Below are 27,879 nucleotides of genomic sequence, written 5' to 3'. Positions count from 1 at the left end.
GTTAGCGGGGATTGTTAAACATCGTCCCAAAATTACTTAGAATCGTCCCGGTTCCATCAAACATTTTCAACTTTACCTTTCCCTTTTTTTTCTTTTCCACAACCACCACCTCCATCTCTACAACCACCATCGGAACCACGCAAACCACCACCGAGGCCACGCACACCACCAACTAAACCACTCACAACCACCACGAGCAAGCCACAGAAATAAATAAATAAATAAAAAATCAAGGCGATCCACCAGGGAACGTCCAGCCTGGACATTTGCACCATGGCAGATACGTCCAATGTCTGGCCGGACATTCCGCGGTGGATCATCCCGATTTTTTTTTTTGATTTCTCGTAGTGGTTGCAGTGGGGATACTCGTGGGCTTGCTAAGGGGGCTGAGGGCTGCTGGTGGGGGAGGGTGGGGGCTGCTGGGGATGGTGGTGGAAGGAGGTGGATGGTGGTGGAGTGAGGTGGCTGGTGGTGGGGGTGGTGGTCTAAGGAAAAGGAAAGAAAAGGTTATAAATGTAATTTTGACTTTTTTTGAGGTGATTTTAAGTAATTTTCGAGCAACGAATAGAAGTTCAGAAGTTAAAACGCATGATGACCTAATTTGCACTGAGATCAAAACGCATGATGACCTAACATGGCCGCACACTCGCACCTCTTGTTTTTTTCTTAAGGATGAATATTAGAGACGACAATATACATGGAAGAACAAAAGGGTGAACAACGGATCGGATTTGTTGGCAACTTCAACAATATTTTTGATTTATCATGATTTTATATTTTTAGATCAGAAATCAACAAATATATTTAGGCAAATTAAATGAGACGTATTCTATTTATCCTTCAGAATTCCAGTCAAATTTCAACAAAGAGAACAAAAACAAAATCAAATGATGAATACACTTTCAAATTTCATGAATAAGTCTTTCTTATACTAATCCAATCAAATTCAACAGATCTATTTATTAAATTAGTATCAAGTTATTATGCAACAATGACAACTAAAACTTCATATAATTATAACAGAAAATAAAACCAACAAATAAAACTTACATTGATAATTTATTTTCCTTTTCTTAATCCAACAGAATTAGCCTACTTGTTTCTTCAATCAGTTAGCATACTTTTTTTTTTTGTACATTCAACCCCCTCACACCAATAATACTATGGATTTGTTGCTCAAAACCATGGAATTTTCTTCTCCAAAATATGATGTTTCTTTGATGGCGTCATAATTGAACGATTACCCTTTTCGCCTCTTGACGCGACATTAAAATCCCAATAATTTACTCTTTTGATTTTATACCAAAGTTTTTATTTTAGCATGTCTGATTTGGTAGCACGCACGAGTCGTCTTCATAAAAGATATAATGATGGATCTCGCCTTGTTGCTGGGTATCTCCTTTATCTTTCATCAAAGATACTCTCTCCGTTCAGAAACACAACAAATGCACTTTTTCACTATTCATACTTTTTACTTTGACTAAGATTTGTGATTGTTATATAATGAAAAACAAGTCAAGTGGGACAAGATTCATTTCATGACATACTTTCATAAAATGTAAATTTTATAATTTTTATTTATATGTAATTATAGAGATTTGTGGTTAAAATAATGCCTCGAAATACATAAAAGTTTATTTGTTGCATTTAATTTTGAACGGAAGAAGTATATGCTTTGTGTTATATTATTAGTGGGATTTAATGTTTATGTAATATTTTATAAGATTTAAGATATCAAATAATTAATTTGAGAAACGAACAAAAAGTAGAGATAAATGTTGTTTTCGAATTCGAAAATCTAAATAATCAACCAATTAAAGTAAACTTACATCATTCTTTTTCTTTTCTTTCGTAGTTCTTGCTATTATCTTTTGTTTTCCCTTTTCTCAAGAATTTACTTTTTTTTCCTGTTCAATCAATTTGCAATGGTGTTGATAACGTGTTATGAAAATAGAGAGAGAAGAGAACAAGGGAAAAGGAACGGTAGAGAATGAAATTGTCAGTTATCTTATTCAAGGAGCAAATGAGTATATATATATATACAAGTCAAGGGTATAATGGACATTCACAATATATATTTATAACAATATATCTCTATCATATATAAGGGAAGGGAGGAGAATGGAGACAATGATATCCTTCCTAATTTCCTATAAAATTACTAGATTAGCCACAAGAATTAACTAAATCAAAGGTAGGCTTAGTGTCCACTTTTTAAACTTCCAAAAATACCCCACTCCCTTAATAATAGAATAGAGAATTTAAAAAAAGGACAGATCAATAATGGATCACATGCAATTATATATAAAAAAAGTTAATTGCTACATAAACAATTAAAATATTATGAAATGTGTTGTAAAGTCTTTTCTTTATTACATTTTGTTTGATTTCTTTCCTTTGGTAACATCACAATTTTTAAAATTCTTTTTCTTTTATATTATGATGATGATCAAGACAATGGATATGGAGAAAGATCAGAGAGTAGAATGAATTTGCAAGATATATACACCGTATCAAAGAATATCACTAGTGGAAAAATAAGGAAGGGTTGTGCTAAAAAAGGCCCTTAGGGCTGCGCTTTTTGACAGCAGCCCTTTCAATAGCAGCCCTTCACAACAAAGGGATGCGCTTTTACCTAAAAAGCGCAGCCCTTCCTACCAAAAAAAAAAAAAATTTTTTTACATTTTTTTACTCATATTAATCTCACATTTTCTGAATTTTAAGATTTGCATTAAACCTTAAAGTAAACCATCCAAATCCAAAAGGGAAATAGGGAATATGGTCAGGAAAACTAAAACTAAATCTAAAAACAGAAAATCAAAAAATGTTATCACATAATTGCAAAACGAAAATGAAAAATAAGGAACAAAAACTAAAACTAAAATACAGAAGAACGAAAATGAAAAAAAAGGAACAAAAACTAAAACTAAAATACAGAAGAACGAAAATGAATAAAAAAAGAACGAAAATGAAAAAAAAAAGAACGAAAATGAAAAAAAAAAGAAACAAAAACTAAAATACAGATGTTCTTATGCTTGCGATTGTGAATCCTGCCCCTTCCTCCTCTTCTTGTTCATCATTGTGAATTTCAGACTTACCGTTCTTGGGCACAAAAAGTCGGAATCCAAAACCGACTGAAAGTCGTATAGATTTAAGTGCCCACTGAAACAAGTCACGCGCTGAACCGCTGAGCTACTGAACCACCGCTGAGCCGTTGAATCGCCGCTGAGCCGCCTCTGAAACGTTGAACTGCAAACAAGCAACAACACCTAATAAATACGATTTCTAGATCGCATAATCAGGAACTTAAAAGAATTAGATCTAAAAGTTTTCATAAAAAAACAAAATCAAAATTCCAAAAGCTGACAAAGACGAACGAAACGATTTCAAAGATGTATTTCGAACAAATTAAAAGAATTAGATCTAAAAGTTTTCATAAAAATAAATACGATTTCTAGATCTAAAAAAGTTTTCATAAAATTAAAAGGGAATTTCATACAAGGGGGTTGATTTCGTTTTGGATTCCGATCCGATGAGATTTTTGCGCTGCTTTGAATTGTTTGTCTGGGAGGGTGAGAGAGAAGAGAGAGAAGAGGGAGGGTGAGGTGAGAGAGAAGAGAGAGAAGAGGGAGGGTGAGAGAGAAGAGAGAGAAGGGGGAGGCGTGAGAAAGACTAGGCGTGAGAGAAAGAGGGCTGGTAATAATTCATTGAAAAAAAAGCCTATAGAAGGGTTGCGCTTTTTTAAAAAGCGCAGCCCTTCTGTAACAGTAGGGCTGCGCTTTTTAAACAAGCGCAGCCCTTCTGTAACAGTAGGGCTGCGCTTTTTAAACAAGCGCAGCCCTTCACAAAACAGGGTTGCGCTTTTCTATCAAAACGCAGCCCTACTTTAACGAAGGGCTGCGTTTTATTCAAAAGTGCAGCCCTATGGTATAGAAGGGCTGCGTAATGAAGAAAGCGCAGCCCTTCCTTTTTTTTTTTCCCCTAGTGTATCGATCCAAATAGTGTTGTTAGTTTGGTTGAAAATCGATGGTTAAAATGTAAATTGTTGACCAACTGAACAAAATTAACCCAACTAAAAAGTTAAAAATCTATAAGTCAATCAAATTAAAGTAAATTGCAATTAACAGAACTGAAACTCAACCGAAAATAAAATAAACTAAAATTAACTGCACAGAAAATTAATTCAAACCGAACTGAAAATTAACTAAATTTAACTGAAAACTGTTTCAAACTATTTTTTAACTAAACTGAATCAAACTAAATAAAACTGTTTTTAACTGAACTGAATCAAATTGTTTTTTACTGAACTGTATAAAACTGAATAAAGCTGTTTTAAAATGAATCGAATCAAACTGTATAAAGCAGTATTAATTTGTATAGAATAAAATTGTCTCAAACTGAATTGTTTCAAAATGTAACACCTACTTTCGTAATTTTTTTAATTAACCTAAGTTATTGGCGTACAATGACATAACACCTTAATAACTAAACAAAGATGAAAACACATGATTTCAGTTTTTAACTACTATTTATAATAAAAAAAGTTGAATTCTCAATAGTTAAAAATTCAATACACAAACCCTTTGTGAATTTTAATAAAGAAAAAAAAAATACTTGCATAGTTGTATGGACTATGGAGTTATGATTATTCATAAATTTTATCTAACTAATTTCAATAAATTAAAAACATCATTTCTTGCAAGACAATCACAAGAAATGTTATGATTCTTCAAATATAATTCATGAAATTCATCTTTGTTAATAAATGTTAATATTTCTGCCATAACACGCCCTACTTTGATTGCTAGTTAGTTTGTTCTTGGTCACTTCTACTTGATGTTGCTTTTACTATATTGATTATTTGCAAAAGCAAATTAATAATTTAGGAATGTTTAAAAGTACTATTATAGAAAACAATATAGAGTAAATTTTTTTACCAAATAGAAATTTTACTTTATCTCACAATGTAATTTACAAATTATAACTGAGCAACAAATATAAGGACAAAAACCTACTAAATATTTCACTTCAGTTTACAACATATTAAAATCCTAAAGTCCTAAACATCATATCTGCCATTCTTTCCACCCTACAAGACAAAAACCAGAGTTAACATTAATGATAAATGAAAAAAAAAGATGAAACAATTTATGATATAAGTAACCTTAGCTTACTGCACTAAATATCCTAACTATTCTACAGAATATAATACAAGACAAGACTCCTAATAAATATACTACTCCAATACTCCCCCTCGAGTTAGAGCATGAATATCACAAATGCCTAACTTGCGTAGTAGAAAACCAAACTGGCGTATGCCAAAGGCTTTTGTCAAAATATCTACTAATTGATGGCCCGTAGGAACATATGAAGTAGACAAATGGCCAGCAGTTAATTCATCACGAACAAAATGACAATCTACCTCACTATGCTTCTTACAATCATGGAAAACTGGATTCTTTGAAATATGAATAGCAGATTGACTATCTGAATACAAACACATAGGCTTAGGATGCAAAACACCAAGAGAAGACAACAAATACTTCAACCACTTCAGCACACAAATAGTAACAACCATAGCCCTATACTCAGCCGCTGCATATGAACGAGCCACAGTAGGTTGTTTCTTAGTCTTCCAGGAGACGCGAGAACGACCCAAGAACACTAAATAAACGGTAATAGAGCGTCGAGTCAAAGAATAAGCAGCCCAATCACTATCACAAAAAGCAGTCAGTTGCATATTACCCAAAGGCCGCAACACAATACCCTGACCAGTACTTCCTTTGACATAACGCAAAACACAAAGAGCAGCATCCCAATGACAAATCTGTGGGGCAACAAGAAAGTGAGATAGAGTATGCACAACATAACTTAACTCAGGACGAGTAACAGACAGATAGACCAGGCGACCAACTAGACGCTTATATCTGTCAGGATGCGCATATGGCGACCCTTCGGTGGAAGCGAGACGATGATTCTGCTCGATAGGCGTGTCAATGGGTTTACAACCTAAAATGCCGCCTTCTGTTAATACATCCAACACATATTTGCGGTGTGACAAAAAAACATTTCAATATACCCAATGCTTAAGAAAGATTTCAATATACCCAAATCCTTCATATGAAAACATGAACTCAAATATTTCTTAAAGCGAACAATAACATCATGAGATGAGCCTGCAGTAATCAAATCATCAACATAAACAAGAATATGAAGACAAACAAGTCCCTGAATGTAACTGAACAAAGAATAATCTGCAGCAGCCTGTTTAAAACCATAGGACTCCAATGCCTGAGACAACTTGACAAACCACCGTTGAGGTGCCTGTTTCAATCCATACAATAATTTTCTTAACCTGCAAACCTTCCCTTGAGGAGCACCACAATACTCAGGAGGAAGTTTCATATAAACTTCTTCATGTAAATCACCATGTAAGAAAGCATTATGAACATCCATCTAATGCAATTTCCAATTAAGAGATACAACAACAGCTAAAAAATAAACGTACAATGCCCATTTTCTCAAGAGGAGCAAATGTTTTATTATAATCAACACCTTCTATCTAGCAATTACCATGAACAACTAGTCTAGCTTTCAACCGTTCAACCTCGCCAATTGAAGTGTATTTAATACGATATACCCAACCACTACTTATAGATATCTTACCTAAAGGTAAATTGGCTAAACTACAAGTACCATTGCGCTCAAGAGCCGCAAGATCCTCCTCCATGGCCTTGCGCCAACCAGGAATCCAGGATGTTTCACAGCCTCCTGAAAACTTTGAGGCTCATTTCCTTTAGTAACAGCTGCTAGAAAACCTCTATGTTTTACAGAAAAATTATTATAATCAACATAACAAGTTATATCAGAGGGCGTACCTGAAGAATGAGACGGAGAAGGAGATGCAGTAAAGGGTTTGGACTAGATTATACTAACATCTTCTATCTAGTTGTGATTTTGTGTTTTATGGTAGATTTCAGGCTTTGGGGAATTATTTTCCTATTTTCTGCTATTCTTGATGCCACAATGGATTGGAAAGACTTAGGAGGCACATGTATGAGTTCCTAACGCCCGGAGATGCTTCCCAAAGCCTTTGGGTGTGAAGAGATCTGAAGACTTGGCGTCAAATGGCGAGATCGAGAAAAGTGTCGGGTAAGAGACTCATTGGTGAGAGGAATAGAAAGCTACTTTTTTTTTTTGCTTGGTATGTTGCCAGAGAGGGAGAGCAAAGATGTAAGGGAAGGACGAAGGCGGTTTGTAACCCTTGCTCTTCATAGCTGAACAAAATAAGGGAATTGGAGGGTTTGAAGTTCCTTTCAAGGGTGAAAGTTGGTGCACGGATTGAATTTATGCCTAGTCTAACCCAATCCGAACAAAATTTGGATTCCAATTTTCCAGTTCAAGTCCAAACGAATCAGAATTTGATTCCACCAATCTAATGTAAATTTCAAGACACTAGATTGGATCCAATCCGAAATATCCAAAATTTCCTTGGATGAGTTAATTTAAACACGAGTATCAAAATAAAAGTGTGTATATATAATCCACACAATCCCATAAAAATTCAGTTTTAACAACTAATAATTCATACAAACTCATAAATCTTATCGAAAACATTTAAGTCCAATCTCAAATATACAAATGTATAATATATGACTTATTTGCTATTAAGTTATTTTGGATACATGGATCCAATCACCCTCAATCCAAATATTCAAATTTTGATAAAACCCAATCCGAATCTATTGTGAACAATTGAACATAGTTCAAGTGATCGAGTCCAATTCAAATTAATATTCGGTTTGGATCATATAAAATTTCAATTTATATCCAAATAACTTGCACCCCTAGTTCCTTTTCTTACGTAACCCTTTCTTAATTGAGAAATTTGTCAAAGTAGACCTTTTATATATCACATTTTTTGCGAAAAACAACCTTTTAAATTTAATCTTGCAACTTGAGACCTAAAAAAGAAATTTGTTTGTAACAAACAACCTTACGCTACTTTCACGTATTAACCAAGCCTTTTTGATATGCTGAATAGATCAAAGAATTGAAAGCTTCATTACATAAATTATAAAAGAATAATGAATGTTTACTATTTTAAGTAGTTGTTAATTGAATTTCGTCACTTCAATGATGCTCAAAAGTGGCCTAAGATTGTTTCTCGCAAATAGATTCTTTTTTAAGATACTAAATTGTCAGAAAAAAAAATAAAAAAATTAATTTTTGCAAAATGTGACATATAAAAAGTTTGTTACAACAAAATTTCCTTCTTAATTTCTTTCCCCTTTGCCTCTCCCAAGTCCCAACCAAACCCCCCCTAGAGGCGAGAAAGCCTTGGCAACCAACTGTTTAAGTCCAAAAGAGACTCAAACACCCAAAAAAATACAATGGTACCATTATAACCTGACATTGGTATCAAATTATTATCAGGACTGGTACCAAGCAAATCTTACTTTGGTATCAATATTTTCGGACAATGGTACCATTATAACCTAGCATTGGTACCAAGCAAAATCTTGCCATACGCGCGTGAAATTTCCAACACATAAAATGACCAAATTGCCCCCATTTGAGTCCCCTAAGAAACTCAAACGGTTGAACGCCTAGCCAAGCTCCCCTAGAGGCCTAGACTTTCCATGTTTCCATGTCAAGACCACCAAAGAACATAAAAGTATCCCCATTTATAAAAGATCTGGATGAATTGTATGATCTCAAAGGTCACGTGCGATGAAACACATAAGACAGGGCCCAAAGAAGCGAAATAGATCAAATAAAATCGGATACCTTTTTCATGTTAATGAATGAATAATGTATAATGATCAAGTATCCAAAACATGGCCCCGCAAACATTGCAATACTGCCGCACGTAATAAATTGCTATTTGCTATTTGCTATTTGCAATTTGCATGGGTCTTCTCATTTTCGTCCTTTTCTCTCTCTCTCTCTCTCTCTCTCTCTCTCTTCCTCCTCCAACCGTCAGCTCAAGTGGTCACTCTTCCCACTGCACTCTGCCACACACACCCCCTGGCGCACGTTAGCATTCACCCTCACCTCATCACTCTTTCACTTCCTTTCTCTCTCCTCGTTCGTTCTCTTTATCACTTTCTCTCTCTTCGCCACTCGGCGGTGTGCACGACGGAGCTAATCAGGTTGAAGTCGAATAGTCGATGATGGTGATGTACTGCCAGAGGGTTGATTTCTGTTAAGGAATAAGGAGGTGAAATGAAAATTACAAATCTGTTTTTATGTTTTTGATTGATTTGTTTTTTTGTTTAGTTTGAGATTATTGAGCTGAAGTTTTTTAATGTTTGATTTCTTGGAATTTGTCAAATTTGATTGATTAGTAAAAAGTGTGTACATTTTAGGTCGACGAGGAATTAATTTGTAATGTACTGGAATTTTTGTTGCTTATATCGTTGTTGCATGAGTTTTTTTTTTTTTGATTGATTGAGTTTGATTTGTAATTGATTTGATTTGTGTTATTTTATTTTATTTTATGGGAGTTGGTAGTTTCATATGCTTAGTTGATTTCAATATAATTGATGTACATTGTGGTGTGAATAATTATTGTTGTGGTTAAGTGGAGGCTTTTAGGAATGTTGTTCGTATGATTCGACGTCAATGTTCGATTTGTTAGGAATTAGGATGTTTGAAAATTGGTTGAGTAGTTTAAGGGTGGGATGGCTTTCCATGGAAAGTATTTTCTGGTGGAAAATGCATATGAATATTAGTTTTCCTTTGTTTGGTTCGATGGAAAACTATAGAACTAAGAAAGGAAAAATGAATATGTTGGGAATGAGAGATAGTGGAGGATAATGATTTTTCTTCAAATTTTGGAGGATAATGATTTTCCTTCAAATTTTGGAGAAAAATGTTTACAAAGGGATGGAAAACTCTTTTTTCCTTTAGTTTTCCTTTTTACATCCCTTGTCCAACCAAACATAAAAAAATGGGGAAAATCGTTTTTAGGAAAACAAACGGAGCCTAAGATTTGTTTTGTATTTCGAGAGGAGGAAATTCTGAGACAAGGGACTGTTAGCATTGATGACATACGCTATCATGTACTCCCTCCATTTTTTTAATTGTTACTGTTAAGAGTAAAAGCCCACATGTGAGTTAGAAAATAATTGTCCCACATTGAAGAATTAGAGAGAGAATGACTAACATATAGATTGGTGGGTTACTCCACCTATCACCAATTGGTTTTAGGATGGAACCCTGCCAACTTTGTATGTGGTCACTCTCTCCTCCAACATGGGCTTGTGTGTGGGCCCAAAGAAGTTTATCATGGTATCAGAGCGGACGATCTTGGCCCATTATGAAATGCAAGATGGAAGGTGTTGAATATCTGTTTGGAGCAAAATAAGCCCAACAGAATTGTAATGGCCCCAAGAGGGGGACCAGTTGACCTCATGTTGGAAGTTCGGAGAGAGCCCAACGAGGATGTTGTGACCTATCCAAATTGCAAGATTAAAGGTGGCTCACATGTGAGGGGGAGTGTTAAGAGTAAAAGCCCACATGTGAGTTAGAAAATAATTGTCCCACATTGAAGAATTAGAGAGAGAATGACTAACATATAGATTGGTGGTTACTCCACCTATCACCAATTGGTTTTAGGATGGAACCCTGCCAACTTTGTATGTGGTCACTCTCTCCTCCAACATGGGCTTGTGTGTGGGCCTAAAGAAGTTTATCATGGTATCAGAGCGGACGATCTTGGCCCATTATGAAATGCAAGATGGAAGGTGTTGAATATCTGTTTGGAGCAAAATAAGCCCAACAGAATTGTAATGGCCCCAAGAGGGGGACCAGTTGACCTCATGTTGGAAGTTCGGAGAGAGCCCAACGAGGATGTTGTGACCTATCCAAATTGCAAGATTAAAGGTGGCTCACATGTGAGGGGGAGTGTTAAGAGTAAAAGCCCACATGTGAGTTAGAAAATAATTGTCCCACATTGAAGAATTAGAGAGAGAATGACTAACATATAGATTGGTGGTTTACTCCACCTATCACCAATTGGTTTTAGGATGGAACTCTGCCAACTTTGTATGTGGTCACTCTCTCCTCCAACATGGGCTTGTGTGTGGGCCTAAAGAAGTTTATCATGGTATCAGAGCGGACGATCTTGGCCCATTATGAAATGCAAGATGGAAGGTGTTGAATATCTGTTTGGAGCAAAATAAGCCCAACAGAATTGTAATGGCCCCAAGAGGTGGACCAGTTGACCTCATGTTGGAAGTTCGGAGAGAGCCCAACGAGGATGTTGTGACCTATCCAAATTGCAAGATTAAAGGTGGCTCACATGTGAGGGAGTGTTTAAGAGTAAAAGCCCACATGTGAGTTAGAAAATAATTGTCCCACATTGAAGAATTAGAGAGAGAATGACTAACATATAGATTGGTGGTTTACTCCACCTATCACCAATTGGTTTTAGGATGGAACCCTGCCAACTTTGTATGTGGTCACTCTCTCCTCCAACATGGGCTTGTGTGTGGGCCCAAAGAAGTTTATCAGTTACGCTTTTTTTTGGCCGTTTTTTGTTTAATTGTTACACTTTCAATTTTTACTATACGATAACCTATCACATCAACTTTTTATACTTTTTGACCTCATACTCCACCATCCATTTTATTAATCCATCCAAAACCTTTCCGCCTCCCCTCTTTTTCTCTCTTAATATTGTAATGGTTCTTTTACATGTTCCAAAAACCCAATTATTCATTGGTGGTTTGCAGAATTTCCTTGGTTCTCCCCAAAGTAAATTGTAACAATTAATTGGAAACGGAGGGAGTATTTGCAAGCAATAATTACACGCAAATAACACAAGAAACAACAATAAGGCTCTCACCAAAAGATTTAACATGGAAACTTGAGATCCCCGAGAAAACCCATGAATTAATGCACTAGGTTTTTCAATGATGTGTATGATATAGTGACTTAAAAGGCTTTCAAGATCTTTTTGATCTAATCTAATCACCCTAAAACCCCTCTTTTTGAGATCCGAGCTTTAACTAGTGTACCCAAACACCTCACATCTTGACGTTTTCTCTATCCACTACACCTTTTCTCATGACTTATATTTATAGCCAACTAGAAATAATAGAATCCTACTAGGATTTAGTAACTTAATCCTAGACAATATAATACATGTCAAATTCTATTTACTTTCCTAAATACAATTCTACTAGTATTAGGAAACTATAATCCTTGACATACTTGGATACCCAAAATATAAAAGTCTCAATGATTAAGGAGATCTATTAGATAATGGTAGGGATGTAATTGGACATGCTTTTTCTTGATACTTCATATGTTTCTTAATATATGCATCATATTGACTTAACTTGCCGATGCACAATTTTGATCATCAATATCTTCAATTATATTTGAATGAAAATTACAAAAAAGAAATGTTTTGTAAATATACATTGAGATTGACCCAAGCCTATGATACATATGGGATATGGTCGTTTTCTATAAATCCTGGTTTTGTTAGGATTTGTTTATTTCCTAGTTCTAGTAGGATTAGTTTTCCTAATTCTATTAGGATTAGAACTCCTAGTTCTGTTAGGAGTCCTTTTAATGTTTTAGTTTGTGTGAAATTATAGTTGAGTTAGAAATCCAAATCCTAGTTGGATTAGGATTCTAATTAGAGTAAAGTTATACTAGCATTAGAAGTCTAGTTAGTAATAACCAAGTTGAGCTTGTTCTACTTGGATTAGGAGTGTGTTTATTTCTTATCTTGTTTAGTCTTTCTTATCTTGTTATTAGTTTCCTAATATCAGTAGGATTAGGGTTACTAGTTTCTTTAGGTTTGCACGCCTATATAAAGGCTATTTCGTTCATTAATAAAATAAGTTTGTTGAGTTTAAGAAAAGTGTTAAGCTTGTGCTTGCATAGAACTGTGAGTTCAAATACACAAACCGCGACTTTGTGTGATCTTGGAGCCGAGACTCACAAGAGAACCTCTTAAACTGCGATTTAAGAGCCTATCCCTTTTATTTTTATTGTTGTTCGTCCATAAAATCATAAAAACACAAAAATAGTTCGAACCGCCAACAAAAATCACATCAGCCTAATTGATGTAGCCCTTTGTAATTGGAAAAATTCCTCAATGATATACACCATTATAAGCCTGTCTTAAACAATTGTAAACGAAATAGGTGGAAGCACTCACTTGATAGTGGCACGCTTTGCTTATTGTTTGACTTCGCTTCAACAATCAGCACAAGGTAGCATGCAGTAGGACTTCTGTGAAGGTGAGTTAGGAAGTCTAGGAGTAATAAGCTGCAGCTGTTCTTTTTGGTAGAGTGAAGTCTGGAGTGCCACTTTGTGAGGGGGGTTCATTTTTCCACCCGTGTACACTATTAGACTATTACCCTCTCTGTCTCCCTCTCTCTCACTGAATTACTTTTCTTTTTTGTTGTTTTTGGTGGATTTTTAGAAGGTTCCAAAGCTGTTAACATGTTGTTTGCTTTAAATGTCTGTTAAAATTATGGATTTTCGTAAAGATTCCTCCTTTTTTAGTTAGTGATAGATAGATGATATTAGTGCACTCACATCTTTATGGGTGGTAGTATTTACAGATTCTGCACATTAACATTCCTGCTACAATCTTTCAATATAAATGAAGTTGCTGATTCGGTTGTTCCAAATTTTTTGCTGTTTTTGGTTACCTAGATTATTCAAGACTTGGTCAGATGAAAATGTTTAGTTTTTCTCGGAGGCGAACGAAGCTTGGAAGGTTTCTTTTCTTTCTCCTTCTACACTACCACTTGTTAATCTTTATCCCCTACTCAAGTAATGAAACTAGGAATTAATTGATTAGCTGTCATTTCTTGGGTTAATGTTGAATTTGGTGTTGAAAGAACCTTCACGAATTGTAGAGTAATTATATGTGTCTATGATGTTTAAGTTTTAGAAATTGCATTATATGGGTTCATATTTTATATAATTAAAATGTTGTCCGTCCATGAAGCAATATGTGCACCGTGATTAAATGCTTTTATCATAAGTCATTGTCAAACTAGACTTTTAAGCAAACTTACTGTTTCATCAGTCTAAAAATATTCAGGTTTCAACCAAATTGGGTTTTTCTGAGCTACATATATGTCGATCAATTAGACAGAGAGAACGGTTTTCAGCTATCAGATAGCTGTTTATACTCTGTAAAACGGTTTAGTTTAGTTTATAATTTTCATTGTACAAATAGCTTCTATGATATAGGGTTTTCTTTTTTTTTTTTTTGTTGTTGGAGATACAGGGATGCTTATCTTATGATGCAAACCTTCTTTTTTTATTCTCCTGTTTCAGGATGAAGGTCCTTTCAGACCCTACCCAGGGAACAAAAAGCCCTTTAAGACCATTAAAGCGGGCAAGCAATTCCAATGTAAAACTTCAAAAGTCAACATCATGTAACACTGGATAAGGAAGGTTGATTTTTAATACTAATATTTCTACTTGTTAGGTTGAAAGTTTTGTTGCTACTGCTGACCGTGTAAGCGAGCCCAGTTCTGCTCCACAAGATATCAATAATTGCACATCAGGAAGCTCTGAGAGCTGGATGGTCTTGTCAATTGCTGGAGATAAGCCGAAACCTCGCTTTAATGTAAAAACTTCTATTTCATTTTAACCACATATTATAGACATCTTTTGTGAAAATGAGTTAAGCTGAATAAGTGAGCCTTCATATATTGTTGAGCAGCATGCCGCAACGGTAGTAGGAAACAAGATGGTGGTGGTTGGTGGCGAATGTACTGATGGAATGTTGGATGATGTGCAGGTTTCTTACATTGTTCAATTTGATTGGCCTAATGGTTATTAGTAATAACCATGTCTTATGAAATTCAAATGTATTCTTGATGTCTTTATTTGATTGTGTTTGACGATCACCCCTCTTTGCAGGTGCTTAGTTTTGATCAATTCTCATGGACCTCAGCTTCTTCAAAAATATACCTGTCACCAACTAGTCTTCCTCTAAAGATCCCGTCTTGCAGAGGGCATAGTTTGGTACTGTTCTGAATGCTCATCGTGTGAGAATTTGATTAGCATATCTTGTATTAGGTGTTGTCAGGAGTGATACTCCCTGTGTTTCATAATATAAGGCACCCACTTCGTTGGAGTCTGAATTTAGACTGTTAGCTTCTTTCAAAATAAATTGGTAAAATGTATAAGAGTATTATAAACGTATATTTAAACACAAAACTTAAGGTATAGTAATTATAATTATAATGTTCATCAATATATACTAGGACAAATTATATAAGTATTATGAAATAACTTGAAATTCGCATTTTACTGTTTGTAGCTTATATCAATGTGATTTGTCGGAAAAAAAAATGCTTAAGGAGAGATAAACAATGAAAGTTCGAGAATTGGAAAAAGGTAGATGCCTTATATTGCAAAATAAAGAGGGAGATGTGATTTATTGTTACTTGCTGACTGAATAATGTGGAATTGACCTAAATAATGGAACTTTATGAAACACAGATGTTGACCTCAAGAAATCTGAAATTGATGTGTGGAGTCATGCATATTGAACTTTCGAGTGAATACTTCGATGTATACAAGTTTACAAATTCATCACTGAACATATTTTTTCTGCCCTGAACAGCTATAAAAACTAAATTGAGCTTTGTTACCTAGACTTGGGTTTATATACGTCTTCTGAAAATCAGATCTACCATACTCAAATATATAGGACATAGAAATGTCAAAATCCAGGACTGGCCATGCTTAAGATGTATGAAATTTTCAAGACTAATAAACTATTAGATACAACTTTCTCAAGAATAATCGAGAAAGTATTCTTGATTTGATGATGTCTCCCACTACATCGCCAAGGTTTATACAGGTATAACACACCATCTCAGTTCTAACGATTTATTTACAATCAACAGTGCAAGAAAAGAATTAAAAAGTAATTTTACAATCTACACATGTTTTGGATTTATTTTTCCCTGAAGTTCATCCTCCTAGATAAGTCATCGTATGTTCTAGTGTATGAATATTAGTCATATTTTTTACCATCTCAGTTCTAACGATTTATTTACAATCAACAGTGCAAGAAAAGAATTAAAAAGTAATTTTACAATCTACACATGTTTTGGATTTATTTTTCCCTGAAGTTCATCCTCCTAGATAAGTCATCGTATGTTCTAGTGTATGAATAATAGTCATATTTTTTAATAAGTCCGTTGCTTAAGTGCCTAAAAGTTTCCTTATTCAGCAGATTGTATGTTTGTTTCCTGATTTTCAACTAGGTTTCATGGGGTAAGAAAACTCTCTTAATAGGAGGAAAGACTAATCCTGGCAGCGAAAAGGTTTCAGGTTTGCATCCTGAGCACTTTCACCCACTATTTATTGTTCCTTGTGCTGAAATCTGTCTTTGGCCAGGAAAAGGTTTTTTCTAATGATGTTTATATTATGCAGTATGGGCATTTGATACAGAGACAGTATGCTGGTCACTAATGGAAGCAAAGGGTGATGTACCGGTATGCTTTTTTCTTAGCTTCCAAGATAAACAGCTAATGTTCCATGTTTGAGCTTTTTGTAGTAAGTTATTAGAGCATCAAAAACCCAGCCAAAGCCAAGTCTATCATGAGGATGTTTAGAGTTTAGACCGATGGTCTCTTTTTTAAGACCCTTTGTTGTAGCAATCCAGCCATGAGTTTGTACTCTCTTTGAGCCCTGTTTTGTGATATGATGATCATGGATTTTTATTGAAAGAGACCAAATCCATGCGCTTTTTTATTTTATTAATACCATATCCCTCATAAAACTTCTTTCACATCCCTTGAAAGTGGAAACTGTAAGGGTTTTCCATCTTCATCTGCCTCTCCAACTATCATCCCTTCCCCTCACTTCACTCCATGCAAAGTACTAAAAGTGGTAAATTAAGCAACGCTTATTGTCATTGTCTTCATAGTGTATGAGGATTTTTTAAAAGGTAGCTAAGAAAGTAGTAGTTAATATTGGCTTCTGTGATACACTGAGCTCTATTTTTGAAAATACAGCTTATAGGTCTGTGATTTTGTGTGTCTAGGTGTAATTGACAATGGCAAGCATCTGTAGACCTGTACTAGTACCTATACTACTAATGGATATAAAACCATGTCAGTAAATTACTTGAGTCTTTAATATCTGTGAAACTAACCAACCCTTATACCAATGTCCCTAATCTTTTAAAGTGTGAGCTAAACTGGTCATATTGGTGTGAGATCTAAGTCTATGTGGAGGTAAAAGTTCAGGATTCACGATGAGGATATAATTACAGTTTCTTAGGGAATGTTGTCGAATCTTACCTGATTGATAAAATTCAATCAAGGCCGTGTTTGGTTAGAGGCAAATTGAGAATTTGATGTCCAATTACCAGGAAGCAAATATCAAACATGAAGACAGAATTCTAGGTACTTTTTCATTGTTTGGTTGAAAATCTTGGTGTATTGTCGGGTTGAAGCATTGTCAATTGGATGGAGCATGCAAGAGGGGCCCTCTATTTCTGTCTTGTCATTGAAAGAATAGGTGATTGATAGCTCCTCCTCAGTGTTCATTTCAACCTCCACGAACTAAGTTCTAGCAACCATTTCAGTATCGTGCTAGCTGCAGACACAAACATGCAGTTGGAACTTGAATCTCCATTGAAACCATACAGTATATCTATACTTGCGCAAGTACCTAAGATACACCTAGCTATCGTACGTTGTAATTATTGCTGTTTTATTGAATTCCAGATAAATTTTTCTTCGATAAAAAAATAATTTGTTTGAGAAAGCTCGGATGTGATTGTTTCTTCTAGTCTCCACTACATATTTTCATCCCAAACTTGTAGTTATACCTTCTAAGAGATGTTTGGCTTGGTTGCTTACAGAAAACAGCCTATCTGTATTCTGTAGTGATATTATTGGGATAGGCCTGCCTTGATATGGAATGCTGATGAGTAAAGTGAAAAGTCGTATTGATGTTATACTCACTGGTGAACGAATCCATACCAAAATAATGTCGTTGCTTTAAGAACTTTTACGGTAGAGCTGGGGTGCATAATATTGTGAACAAAGTAATACTCTCACCCTACCGTTGCATTTGTCATAGTTTAAGTTATGGTTTCCAAATTTGCACCCAAGTGATTGTCAAATGTCAACTTGGCTACTCTGAAGCATGCGGATACTTGCATACCTAAGCCTCTAACGGCCAGTTTAGTAGACGGTAATAAATGGTGGTAATGGCATTGGAAGTGATTGTGATGTCGAATTTTGACATGAGTTATAGCGTGTCATGGCTGTGTTTTTTTTAAGAAATTCCAACTATAATCACAATTATTAAGCGGGAGCTTTGGAAGTGTGAATTAACTCTTTGCATCTGCTTATATTAGAGAGAGCTTATGGGTGAAGAGGTTTATGTCTTTCAATCATTTTTAAGTTCTGTCGTCTCTGGAAAGATCAAACGGCATGGAGAAAGTCTGTAGCTGCCAAGATAAAAAGCTGCTGACAAATAAATAGCACCCTTGTTGGGATCATTTACTTATATTGTGTATTTGAAATAATAGATATACTGCATGTTTTGGAGTGTTAAAGTCGAGCCTAAAGCAGTTGTCTGTACTTGCTGAATTGAAGAGTTGTTTGGTGCTTTATATATACTTCCTCCGCTTTTTTTTGTTTTTATAATTGCTATATGTGGGGGTGGGGAGTGGGGGGGGGGGGGAGATGGATTAAGGAGAAAGAGAAAAGGGGAAGGGGGGCCCAGAAAAATCCATGTGCTATGTACAATAGAAGAGAGAGAAATGGTATTGTAAGGGGAAAAGGGGAACGGGGGACCAGACAAACTTTTCCAAAAGAGGATATTCAGCAATTAATATGAAATTTTCAAAGAAGGGAAACATAGCAATAATAAAAGAATGGAGAAAGTATAAGCTAAAATGGGGAGAAGAAAGATAAAAAATTCACCTGAAGGTCGTATGCCTTCTGTGATCAATGCAAATTTCAAAAATGTGTACGCCTCATGTGACTTATTCTTCTGCCTCCTACCTAAGTACCTACCTGTAATTAGGGAATGAAATATGACTATATGAGATATTGACCCTTCTTTATATGGTACTTGATTGTTGAAAATAAACTTATAAGCGTAAAAAAGATCATAATTATGTATATGTATTTAGTATATGTTGTTATTTGAAAGTGAAGATTCTAAAAGGAAGTGAATCTGCGTAGGCTTCTCGCAGTGGGCATACGGTGGTTAAATCAAATTCCGTTTTAATTCTCTTTGGAGGTGAGGATTCTAAAAGAAGGAAGCTGAATGATCTTCACATGTTTGATTTGAAATCAATGACATGGCTTCCCCTCCAATGCACGTAAGTGGCTCGCAATTTCCCTCACATTCTATTAATCATGAAATTCTTATTACTTTGGTAATAGAATCAAGTTCATCTGAGAAGTCCTCTTTGTTCAAGAGGTGAGAAGAGATGTAATTCTAATTGACAAGTGATAACTCTAACCTAAAAAAGTGCTAGAAAAAAACTTTCCATTGTTTTAGTGACGCGAACTCTTTTGTGGTCTAACTCAATGTGTGAATGTTTTGTAACTCCAAATAAAAAGTGCTATAACTCTAATTCTTTTTTACATCTCACTCACCCTCTCTCTCTATGACATTCTTTCATTACGAACAATTAAAAACTACGAAAAGTTGATATTTGTGAAAGATATGTGGAGACAAATCTCACTAGATCTGTCATGACTATGACTATATTTTTCTTTATATATAAATGATCAACGATGGTCAAATTGTAGTATGATTAGTGTCAAAGCACAAAATATGTGGATTTAAAAGAATCGTATAGAGTTTATATGGAAACACTTCTCATAATTAAGGTCAGAACACTTTTTTGTGAGAGCTTGAGAACGATAGATTAAATTTTCATTTGAGTAATATTGTACTCCTTTATTAAAAATCCCATGGTAATCTATTTTCCTGAAATGTAATCCTTTTAAAATATTGGTCTGGCTAGGGAAATAATGGTTATATTTTAGCGAAAACGGACAATATGTTGTTTGAAAAGGATTAGTTTTTAGTGTTCTTACGTTCTCATATAAGAATTGGTCTTACTGGAACCTAAACTTATATTGGCTATATAGGGGTACACTTTAGCAAAAAAGAGATACACTTTAAAAATTAAAAGTGTATTTAAATAAAAGAGATACATCTAGAGTTTGAATATATATAATCTAGCATCAAATTTAGTTATCTGTTTTGCTTTTCTAGGGTGTTATAGCTGGTACTTGTTTCGGAGAACTTTTGTTAATATTAAGAGAAGGGGGTTTGATAGGAATAGAATCGCTGCCTTTTCCAGCTTAACATATACTATGTGTGAACAGAGGAACAGGACCATCTCCAAGATCCAATCATGTTGCAGCTCTTTATGACGATAGGATACTTTATATCTTTGGTGGCTCTTCAAAGTCCAAAACCTTGAATGATTTGTACTCCTTAGATTTTGAGACGGTGAGTCAAACGATTTCTGCTTATAATTCCATGCTGCTTATAGTTAATGTTGAAGAAAAAATCATTACTTTTGTTTCTATGATTATGTCAGATGATGTGGTCAAGAATCAAGATCCGAGGTTTCCATCCTTCACCAAGAGCTGGTTGTTGTGGTGTTCTATGTGGGTCTAAATGGTATATTACCGGTGGCGGAAGCCGTAAAAAAAGTAAGCATGATTTGTATCTATGTATTTGAATTTTGCTAATCTTCTTGTTTAGGATTCTGATTTAGGTATTTTATGAAATAGCTAATTGTAGAAGCTTGCAAGTCCAATGGCTGTCTATTGCTGAGAAAGGATTCATTTTGTACTTCTTTGCTAATTTTTTTTAGCAAATTAGCAAAAGTGATGCAAAGTATGAGTGGTACATGGAATATAATCTAAATTCGGAAAATTTTAATTAGCTAAAGTGATGCAAAGTATGAGTGGCACATGGAATATTATCTGAATTGGGAAATTTCTCTTAGCATTACCTACTATGTGCAAAACCGTATGCATCTCATCGTTGGTGGAATCTTCCGCTCCAAATCCTTGAGAAAATAAAAAAGAAAACCCGAAATTTATATTTTTAAGTAATTTAAAAAAAGGAAAGAACCTAAATCCTCCCCCTCCTTTCCCCCTCCACTGCTCCCAGAGTACCACATCCCTGCCACCTCCCCCACCACCTCACCACTGCTGCGCCCAGTTATGAACATTTATTCTTCTTGCAGCCTTTGAATCTCATTTAGTGGTGCAGCTTTCGCCTGGTCATGCAATACTATCTTGTTAATATCAAGAAATTGAACAATTTCAGTGATGCTTTGGGGCAGGGGATTTCAAGTAGCCAATATAACAGCTTTTGTAGAAATGGTGATTGAATATGTTAGCATTACATGCAAATGAACAAAGATGTCATTGAGTACGGACTAGTTTCAAAAGGAAATAAAGTATCAATTAGTGAAGAGTGTTAAGATTCACCTAAGTTGTAAGAAATTCAAATTGGTATTTATAATATTTCACCTTTTTCTCCTCTTTATAGGACATAAAAGTCAAATGACCCAGGGGATGGATGGGGGCGGGCATTGATGCTGTGGTGATTGTGCTTAGGGAGCTGTTGATAGGGTTGGGGGGGGGGGGGGGGAGGGATTTGGGGTTTTATCTTTATCTATTTTTTTCCTTTTCCAAGATTTGAGAGTAGTTTCTTTATGTTCCTTTCAATGTTTTTGGTCGGAATATTTCGAGAATATGCGGCCTGCGGTGAGATGCGTATTATTTTGCACAAATGCCTCCTTAGAGCATGAGCAATGGGTAGGTCTTGGGTTGGTCTAGGAAATAGTAAAACTAGCTTTGGTTGGTTTTATTATTGGGGCACTTGGCCCTTTGGACTGGTTGGTCTTGATTTCCAGACCAGATGAGCATCGGATGGAGTGCACAAGAAACATGGTGGACTGACGCGTGGCAAAACAGCTCCCAAAAAAAAAATGATGGCCCACTGTGAAACGCATCACTTGGAAGGAAAAGGAGGAAGAAAGAGTGAAGCAAGCGCATAAAACGCTTCACATTACTTGCTGCTGGGCCCAGGCTTGCTGTCAGCGCGCCACGTGTTGAAGAGCCTGCAACACTCTTTCCTCCCATCTAATTTTCTACTGTTATATTTACAACGTTAATTTTTGTACCGTTAATAAAACAAAAATCAGCTTATTATTTTTTTAAAAAAATTACATTAACGGATATAAAATATTTTTATCTATAAATTGAGTCCAAAGTTCTTATATTTTACCAAACTTTTTGCAAACCTATTTTTTTTTTCTAATTACTCTCTCCTACCTAATATTACTTATACTAAGCCAATATTATGAATTCAAATAATTCTAATTACTCCCAAATTAATCCAAACCACCCACAAAATTCATGTATGTCTGTTTTTTAAATTATCTATCTTATGTAATGTGTTCGTTTTTTTTCTAATTTATAATGTCAAGTTAACGTAATTTAATTTAACGTATGCTAATTAGCTTGTAACATAATTTAATTTATCGTAATTAATTTAACGTAATCTAATTAGCTTTTATTAATTGAAATAATCTATTTCATATAAAAATACAATTAGAAGAAGAGAGAGAGTATTGTGGGGTTTGGTAAAAGTAGGAGAGAGAAATAGAAAAACCAAGTAAGACCAACCAAACCATTGTGAGAAAAAAAAGATGAGTTGGTGGAAGTTTTAGTAGGATGTGAGGTGTAAGGAGGAAAGGAGAGAGAGAAAAAAAACACAAAGACCAACAAAGACCAACCCAACCATTGCTCATGCTCTTAAGTCCTTAGTAGGTATCTCAGATTATAATCCATATATTGCAATACTAAAGACCTTTCTCAGATTATAATCAAAGGTTTTAACAGTTTGCTGGTTAAGTAAGATAGCTTACTTGTGGATGGAGCTTCTAACATATAAACTTCCCTAGTGACTAAATACTTCAAATATATTCGGTCTTGGCTCAACTTTAAATAATTGTTTTTGTATGCCTTGTGCAGGACACTTGGAGACCTTGGTTTTTGATGTTGTTAAAGTTGAATGGTCGGTTGCGACTACATCACCTCCATCCTCCATCACAACGAATAAAGTGAGACAACTTCTATCTCTCTCCCTTTTCTAGCTCTCACCCACTCATACACTCACTCACAGCCTCTATTATGCTACTTCAATATTGGAACTGAGTGCTTACAGTTTTGTCTGTTATCAGCTTTTCTTTTCTTACATTTTCATATATGTATTTGGTGTCTCCGGAACTGTATCCTAGCATGTCTACATTCCCCTCTAATAAAGTCTGACATGATTTTTAGGGATTTAGTCTTGTGCTGGTACACCATAAAGAGAGGGATTTCCTTGTTGCATTTGGAGGATCTAGGAAAGAACCATCAAATCAGGTTGGATCTAAGTTTCTCTCTCGTTACTGGTGTTAGTTTTCAATGAGGTTTTTAATCATTTTGGCATGGTTTTCACAGGTGGAAGTCATGATATTGGACAAGACTGGAAACTCTTCTGGAAGAAACTTGGCCCCAAATAAAGTTCCTGGGCAGTTGCCACGTCATAATCGCTCTTCGTCTAATGAGCTTGCATCTCAGCTTCATGGTGCTTCATCCTGTTCAGTTGATTCCCTTCGACAAAACTTAGCATCAATTATAGAAGAACATGGTTCTTCTCGGAGATCTCTATCGGAGTCTGTTCATGCGGATTCATCAAATGTCTCAGGAAGTGTGTCACTAAGGAAGCAATTTCACAGTGAGGAGGAACTTACCTGTAAACTGACGAGACATTCTGACGACGAGAATTCATTCTCACAGGTGGGGCCATCTAACTTTTAGTTTTGTTAATTTTTGCACAATTTAATTTCTTCTTTTGCAAAATTGGCTCCATTAGATATTAGATACGAACATATTAAATTTTCAAGCTGATGTTGGCTAATGATAAATTGATAATGCCGGATTTCCGCACTTTGTGATTTTTTGTGTTGAGAACATGTATTGCTTATATATCTAAAGATAACAAAGTGAAAATTTTTTAGTTCTTAGAAGAAAGAAGACCCCCAGAAGCAGCATGTCTGGCCGAAACTTCTGGCAGATTTATCATGGAAGACATACCATCTTTGTCGGAGTCTGGAAACTTTAGTGTCCCCAGTTGTGTCAGTGAGAAATTTCCTCTTGATAATGAGGCGATAATTTTCCCAGAGAGTGAAGATAAGTGTGGAGTTTTTTCTGCTCCTTCAAGCATATATCAATTGTATGAAACAAGAATGGCTGCCTTGATAAGGAAAAATGGGATGCTTGAAGGCCAACTGGCAGCTGCTTTGGCAAGTCGTGAAGCTGCTGAGAAAAATGTATCATCTGTTCTAAAGAGTAGGCAGGAAACAGAGAAAAAGCTGGTTGATACAGGAAAGGAATTGGAGTTGCTGAAGGAGAAGTTAGGAGGTCTTGAGCTTGCGCAAGAAGAGGCTAACAACTTATCGAATATTGTACATTCAGACAATGTAAGGCTTGAGCATGATGTAGCTTTCTTGAAAGCGGTCTTGGATGACACCCAAAAGGTATAGCTTTCTTTGACCATTATACTAAATATTAAATGTTAAAATTAAAGTTTTTTGATTAGTTGACGACTTTCTTACTCTCATCTTCTGTGTCCTGCTCTTTGTCCCTGTAAATTGCGTGTAGGAGCTTCATTCTACCAGGGGAATGTTGGCTAATGAACGAGCAAGAGCTTTCCAGCTACAGGTAATAGAATTTTTCCCCTCAATATAACTGAAAATAAATATAATATTAACTTTACATGTTTTCTGAACTTGATTCCCGCGATATTGTCCACATTAGATTCGTTGTGGGATATTTTTTTTATTATTGATGTAGAAAGAACCTGCTCACTGAGTTTGTAGTTTATTTTGGTAAGCCACTGAGTTAGTGTTTTAGTTGTGAAAGACACAAACACCCAACCTTCCTTGACAGAACCATTGAACAATTTTTTAATTAAAGAAAAACTTGCTTGATAAAACCGCTAAATCGCTAATTGAGGGGTCCTTTGGCATCATTGCCGGTTTCCAAGTGCTGGTTTTTATGATTTCTAAAATCACATGATATAGGTTGGATAATGAACTTTAAATTAGTCACGCTTATACTAATTATATTTATTTGGAAACCGACAATAAAATAATAAAATCTACTTATTTTGGAATCCGTGTTTTCACTATAAAAAAAAGTGAAGCAGTTTTGATATGGAGAACTTTTTTTTGTCTGCAACCGATCATACATGGAGGTTATGGCGGGAATAACAATAAATAGAAAGTAAGAACTGTTTTCGTTTATAGCTGTGCTAACAAAAAAGATTATCTGAGAATATCAATGCAGGAAATGATTTTAATTCTTCCACTTTGATTTTTGCACTATTCATATTTCCTGCTTTTATCACAATTTGAATTACTAATTAGGTACTAGGTTTTCATGTTAATTGCAAAATGCCCCTGTTGCAACACTTCTCTTTTGAATTAGAAGGAAAAAAGCGAGTAGGTTACACAACTTCTTCATTCTCAAATAAGTCCTTCCCATGGATTATTTTGTCAACAAATTAAGTAATTGTTTAGGAGCATATTTATTACTGTAAGAAATCTTATATAATACGACGTTAGATTTTTGTCATTGTATATATTCGTATTGTCAACCTTTTATATATGTTAATAATGGAAAATGATATTGGATTAGAAATGAAAGATTTAAGCAATAAATAAGCATTAACTACATCGATTGACACGTGGTTATGTTATAAATTCCTAAATTAATACTATTCTAGGGATTATATTTAATGTTTATATGCAATTCTCAGGGTCATTATGCTATTCTAGGGTAAATAAAATTCATAGTGAAACGACAAAAAAAAAAAACAGAAGTATTTGTTAAAGGGGATGCATTAGTTTGACTTGTCGTGGTATATTATGTGATAGAAGTATCCGCTTATTGCCACATTCAATATATTGTCATTTTGTCATCGAAATACTTTGCAGGTTGAAGTTTTTCACCTCAAGCAGAGACTGCAGTCATTAGAAAATCGTACGGCTACGCCAAGAAAACCATTCCAAGTATAGCCCAAGAACACGTCAAGGTTTTGGAAACTCCTTATCAAAATTTTGGGAACTGTTGATTTTTTGGTGTTACCATTAACTTAAAAATTGTATAATGTTCATGTAAGTTGATCAACCTTTTGATCTGTAAATATCAAAAACACGGAGTATCATTTATCAAATTACTGCTTATTCAATGTATGTTCTACTTCTCTTAAATAAGCTTCCAAAAGTTACTTCAAAGTGCTTACATAGGAGGTGGGAAACGACTCCTAATGACCATTTTAGTGCGTTTTTAGCATGTTCTCTGTGAAGGCACCTTTTTCAGGACAGGGTGCAGGGTAATTGAGCAGCACAAACAAAAAGCAAAGAGAAAAGAGGAGAAAGTTTGTATTATTTCCTTCAAGACATGAATGCTTATATACTGCAAGGGGATGAAAGGCAAACCAGGTGAAATCTTTTTATTGAGAATTATACTCGAGAACTTGACAGCAATATCGACAAATTCCATGCAAATTATAAGCTCAAAGTGGCAGGAATGCAGTTGAAAGCATCAAAGCAAAGCGGTATTGTGAAATCAGTGTAGCACATTCGAGTTGCTCTTATAACTGTAAACAGGAGAGGAATATTTAGCAAACTTTCTAGGTCTTTTCTCATTTCTTATTCATGGAGCCAAATTTCTACTGTTCTAACGACATTTTTTTTTTTACGCAAACGTCCAGCCTGTATGGGAAATTTTCAGGATGTACCAAGAGCAGCTACATAAGTAATGAATACACGATCGATAGGATTCTTGGGCAGCTTACTCGTTATGCTTCAACTGCATGAGTGACGAGCAATCTGCAATTGGATCATACCTTGCTCGGGTAGTAAAGAATGTCAACAACTTAAAAGGAAGTGTGAAGCCAAGCTGTCTAGACAGTAACAAGGTTAGAATGGTAGTGACAAGGTTAGCATGTTAAGTGTTTTGAAAGGACTCGTCCCCCAGAACTCGCCTTTAAAAGACAAAGCAAATTTTGTCAGCAACCCATCCATGATCCATGCACATGAACATTTCCTGCATGGATATGGGCAATATGAGACCAGATAGGAGCAGCAATCATGTGATCCCCATCTAGGCATCTAATGTCATTTTTTAAGGTTCATACGTTCACCCAAAAATCATGCATCACGATGGGACCCCCTGCAATGTGTTTTGACGAAACAATTGTCTCCTAATCGTCACCCGTCTTGAGTGAGGTCCATATGATCTAAGCTTAAGATGAAGTACAATGCGCAAGGAAGTTATTGGTGTGAAATTGGGGGTAAAAAAGGGTACGCACCATTGATAGATTTTTCAATGGATATTATCATATGGTGATGCTATACAAAAAAAAAAAAAGTTATACTAGGTAGTTACTTAAAAATGTTGTGAGAAATATATAATAGAGAGAAGGTACTGATAGAAATATACTAGTAGAATATATTATACATGAATGATCAAATTCACTTACTACAATGGCAATATTTATAGGCAAAAATTTCACTGTGTACATCTGCGCAAGTTTAACAATTGGAGCGGCTGAGATAAAACTTTCCCAATATGCATTACATGTCAGGTGAAAGTCCATTTCGGTGGACTTCACTATAGCTCAACAGTAGAATTCACATTTCCACGGTTATCTTAACGAAAACACACGTTTTGTGTGATGGTTATTTGGAAAAAAAAATTACCATAAAATCTTAGTGATTCAAAATAATTTTAGACTTCATAATGAGCCCAAAAT

General features: G+C 35.2%; 1 protein-coding gene across 1 annotated transcript; it reads left to right on the top strand.

The window, feature by feature from the left end:
- The first annotated feature begins 8,906 nt into the window (after nucleotides 1-8,906).
- Nucleotides 8,907-26,310, top strand: LOC104898542 (acyl-CoA-binding domain-containing protein 6). Its single transcript, XM_010685636.4, has 17 exons — nucleotides 8,907-9,223; nucleotides 13,687-13,750; nucleotides 14,320-14,395; nucleotides 14,474-14,614; nucleotides 14,711-14,788; nucleotides 14,911-15,015; nucleotides 16,269-16,335; nucleotides 16,438-16,499; nucleotides 19,212-19,351; nucleotides 20,373-20,499; nucleotides 20,591-20,705; nucleotides 23,046-23,134; nucleotides 23,355-23,438; nucleotides 23,517-23,855; nucleotides 24,077-24,595; nucleotides 24,720-24,779; nucleotides 26,057-26,310. Exons 2-17 carry the CDS (start codon nucleotides 13,707-13,709, stop codon nucleotides 26,135-26,137), a joined length of 2,127 nt encoding a protein of 708 aa, XP_010683938.1. The 5' UTR covers nucleotides 8,907-9,223; nucleotides 13,687-13,706; the 3' UTR covers nucleotides 26,138-26,310.
- Nucleotides 26,311-27,879: the final 1,569 nt, after the last annotated feature.

Source organism: Beta vulgaris, chromosome 7 (assembly GCF_026745355.1).
Source record: "Beta vulgaris subsp. vulgaris cultivar EL10 chromosome 7, EL10.2, whole genome shotgun sequence".
NCBI classification, from domain to species: Eukaryota; Viridiplantae; Streptophyta; class Magnoliopsida; order Caryophyllales; family Amaranthaceae; genus Beta; species Beta vulgaris.
Note: the sequence above shows the minus strand (reverse complement) of the source record. Positions and strands in the feature narration are given on the sequence as shown.

What these genes read in the sequence shown, in the direction of transcription:
- LOC104898542 (XM_010685636.4), top strand. Translation starts at nt 13,707, where the DNA reads ATGAAAATGTTTAGTTTTTCTCGGAGGCGAACGAAGCTTGGAAG. An exon ending in CCTCCATCACAACGAATAAA is followed by an intron (nt 23,135 to 23,354) that starts GTGAGACAACTT and finishes CATGATTTTTAG; the next exon opens with GGATTTAGTCTTGTGCTGGT. An exon ending in CAAGAGCTTTCCAGCTACAG is followed by an intron (nt 24,780 to 26,056) that starts GTAATAGAATTT and finishes AATACTTTGCAG; the next exon opens with GTTGAAGTTTTTCACCTCAA.